The following is a 3377-nucleotide window of genomic DNA, read 5'->3' on the forward strand; positions in this document are numbered from 1 at the left end:
TTGTCCTTTGTAAACAGAATCACGTCTTTTCCGCCACTTAACTGGGCATCTTTTTGGTTAATTGAATGAATCGTCTAATGCAGTGGTGGCGAACCTATGGCACGCGTGCCAGAGGCGGCACTCGGAGTCCTCTCTGTGGGCACGCGTGCTGTCACCCCAGCCCCGCCTCCCCCTGCAGCCCCTTCCTCACCAGCAGCCCCCCTGGAGGAGAGTTGCCCCTGGGCGTGGCCCGCGCGGAGCAGCGCAGCCAAACACATGGCAGCCAGGCAGCAGGGACAAGATTTCGCCCTCGCGCCCTGTCGCGCCCAGATGATGCTGCGGGGCGCGGGTGGAGGACGTGGCCACCATGGTGCTGCAGGGCCACCTGGGCGATCTGCTGCAGCGGGCCGTGGAGACAGTGAGTGGCCCTGCGGGTGGACGGGGGCAGACCAGGCGGTGTGGCGGGTGTGGAGCGGTTTTGGGGCACTCGGTCTGTAAAAGGTTCGCCATCACTGGTCTAATGCTATGTCGACTCTTCCTTTCTTTGTCCCACAGTGTCATCAGCAAAGTGGTGTCCACGCCGGAGCCTAAGCCGTTACCTCTCCTGGTTCGACCGAAAACGCCGCCGCCACCATCTCCTGCACCAGCTCCCGTCCACGTCACCCCTCCACCTCCTCCTCCTTCGGCGGTTCCTCCTGTGCCCCCAGCTGCCATGGCTCCAGCTCTGATTCCACCTTCTTCCCCAGCACCGTCTGCCATGGGAAGCTCTAAAGTCCCTGTTCGAAGCGTTGTGACAGAGACCGTCAGTAATTACGTGGTAGGTGGCTTAATGTGTTTCATGGAGAACATGTCGTCATCCCACCTTCTGGGGTTCCTTCAGTGCTTTTATTAGATCCTTAACAGCACGAGAAGCCCTGGGGAGACAATGGTTTCAGTGCAATGAATGGTAAAGGTTTCCCTGTCCGGGCGTGTCCGACTTTAGGACACGGTGCTCAACTCTTGTTTCTTAGCCAAGGGAGCCATCATTGTCCGAAGACATTTTCTGTGATCACGTGGCCACCCAAAGCACACAGAACACTTGTTACCTTCCCACCGAAGTGGTACCTATTTATCTACTCACATTTGCATGCTTTTGAGCTCCTAGGTGGGCAGGAGCTGGGGCAAGGAACGGGAGCTCACCCATTGCATGGTGCTCGGGTCTCAAACCCCTGGAAAGCTGACAAGCTCAGTTTCTTTAACTGCTCAGCCATCACACCCCTCTTAAGTGCAGGCAAACTCTGCCCACAGCCTGGAGTCCGATCCAGACGAGTTTGCTGAGCTCAAATTAAAGATATTGGTCAGAAATGTGCAGAGTGAGTAAAGCAGGGGGTCTTCAAACTTGGCCCTTTTATGACTTGTGGACTTCAACTCCCAGAATTCCTCAGCCAGGCACGCGTGCCTGGCTGAGGAATTCTGGGAGTTGAAGTCCACAAGTCATAAAAGGGCCAAGTTTGAAGACCCCTGACCTAGATTGTTGGGGGCAATATGCAAACCAGGCATCTACTTTGTAAACCACCCGGAGAGTCTCATAAACTGGCATATGGGGCAGTATATAAGCCTCAAATGCTAGTGCTATATCCAGTGGTTCCATTTACAATCGTACTTTGATACATCATTAAAACACTTGTATATACAGGACCAGTTTTAAAAGAATTGGTTACGATGGGCAACCAAAATACAACGCCCTCATTCTAGTTCCAAGGTAAGTAACCAAACCTGGATATCAGAAGTTGGATTACCAGCCTCAGAATAACCTGTGTGAAGTTGACAAATGTTAATAAATTGTCCTTTTGTAATTAAGTATTTGTGGGCTCCCTCAGGTGAAACGTTTTGTCTCACACTGATGAGGTGCTTATGAAGGAGAAGATACATATGATACCCAATTTTATTTTTGGTGCTAATAATGCTTTAATTTAATTTAATTTCCCTGAAATTAATTAGTAAAAGCCACTGCCATTTTACCTACAATATGAACTACATTGAACTCGGTGTGTGTGTGTGTGTGTAGAATGTGATCTTATCAGAAAAAAATAACCTCAACAAACAGTGGCAGAAAGGTTTTTTTTAGTAAGTTATGAGTAAAACAGAAAAGTTCAGTCTGTTGAGAAATTTCCCAAAACAGGTACATGAGACAATCTCACATCATCCAAGCACTTGAACCGATCAAATTTCGACTCTTTTTCCAGAGTTCACCAATAAAAAGTCATCCTTCGCCATGACAGATTTGTAATGCCCAAGGTAATTTTCAGGATCCAAATATTTTTAACCCGTGGCGCTTCCTGTTACATGTATTCCGGTGAATCAGATTCCATATCAAGTGCTGGAATGATGAAATTTGATTATTAGAATTGCTCCATCTTGAAAGGGATGCAAATATCTGAATCCCTGGCGTATTACTCTGGCCTTTAAAAGCTTAAAAAAATCAGCAATGCATATTTAGATGCCTCTGAGACTTATCAAATATATATGGGTGTAAACATCTTAAGATGAACTGATATATAAGAGATAGAAAGAAGCTTTGTAAAAAGGCATATGTCTTTATCACAAAACATTACGAAGGAATACAGTTGAAAGAATATGATATTTTCTTGCTATTGTTATTTAAGTTGAAGGATAATAATAATAGGACTCCTCTTACTATGACTCTTTCAAAAAACAATCTTTACGGTAGAAGCATATTCTTAATTATGCTAGGAATTGGCTTCTTGTGTTTAGGGAATTATGCATGCTGATATATGCGTATACACACACACACAAATACAGATATAGATAGATAGATAGATAGATAGATAGATAGATAGATAGATAGATAGATAGATAGATAGATGATAGATAGATAGATAGATAGATAGATAGATAGATAGATAGATAGATAGATAGATAGATTGATTAGACCAATAATCAGGCAAATAGTACCCCAATCAAGGAACTACCAGTGCAGACAAACTAACTAACAATAAGCAACAGCCTAATGAAGAAACCACAAAGAACACTCCCACCAATACTGAGAGGGCCAGCTACTAGTATATAATAAGAAGCAAACCTCACTCCCTTCTAACATTGATGATGTTACCTAGTTGGGTAACAAAACGTCTGCAAGAAAACCAGCAAGCTCAGAGAGCACCAAGGACCCCTCATTTCAACCCTGAGCTACAAACATGCTCTTCTAACCGAACAACAGAGTTGGAAGGGACCTCGGAGGTCTTCTAGTCCAACCCACTGCTCAAGCAGGATACCCTATGCCATTTCAGACAAAATGGCTGTCCTATCTCTTCTTAAAAGCCTCCAGTGTTTCCATCCATTGTTTCTCGAGGCAGACAGATAGGAGAGCTTGAAAATCCAACACTTTTCCATTGGTG

The 3377-nt window shown here is 45.4% G+C and overlaps 1 protein-coding gene across 1 annotated transcript in view; it reads left to right on the top strand.

Moving 5' to 3' along the window:
• Positions 1–650: 650 nt before the first annotated feature.
• Positions 651–3377, top strand: part of TAF3 (TATA-box binding protein associated factor 3) — a 13518-nt gene continuing 10791 nt past the window's right edge. The window contains exon 1 of the mRNA XM_015825931.1: positions 651–796. Within this exon, the coding sequence (XP_015681417.1) occupies positions 692–796 (105 nt within the window). The 5' untranslated portion in view covers positions 651–691. The remainder of the gene's footprint in view (positions 797–3377) is intronic.

Source organism: Protobothrops mucrosquamatus, unplaced genomic scaffold (genome assembly GCF_001527695.2).
Source record: "Protobothrops mucrosquamatus isolate PMUCROS unplaced genomic scaffold, P.Mucros_1.0 scaffold2885, whole genome shotgun sequence".
Lineage (NCBI taxonomy): Eukaryota > Metazoa > Chordata > Lepidosauria > Squamata > Viperidae > Protobothrops > Protobothrops mucrosquamatus.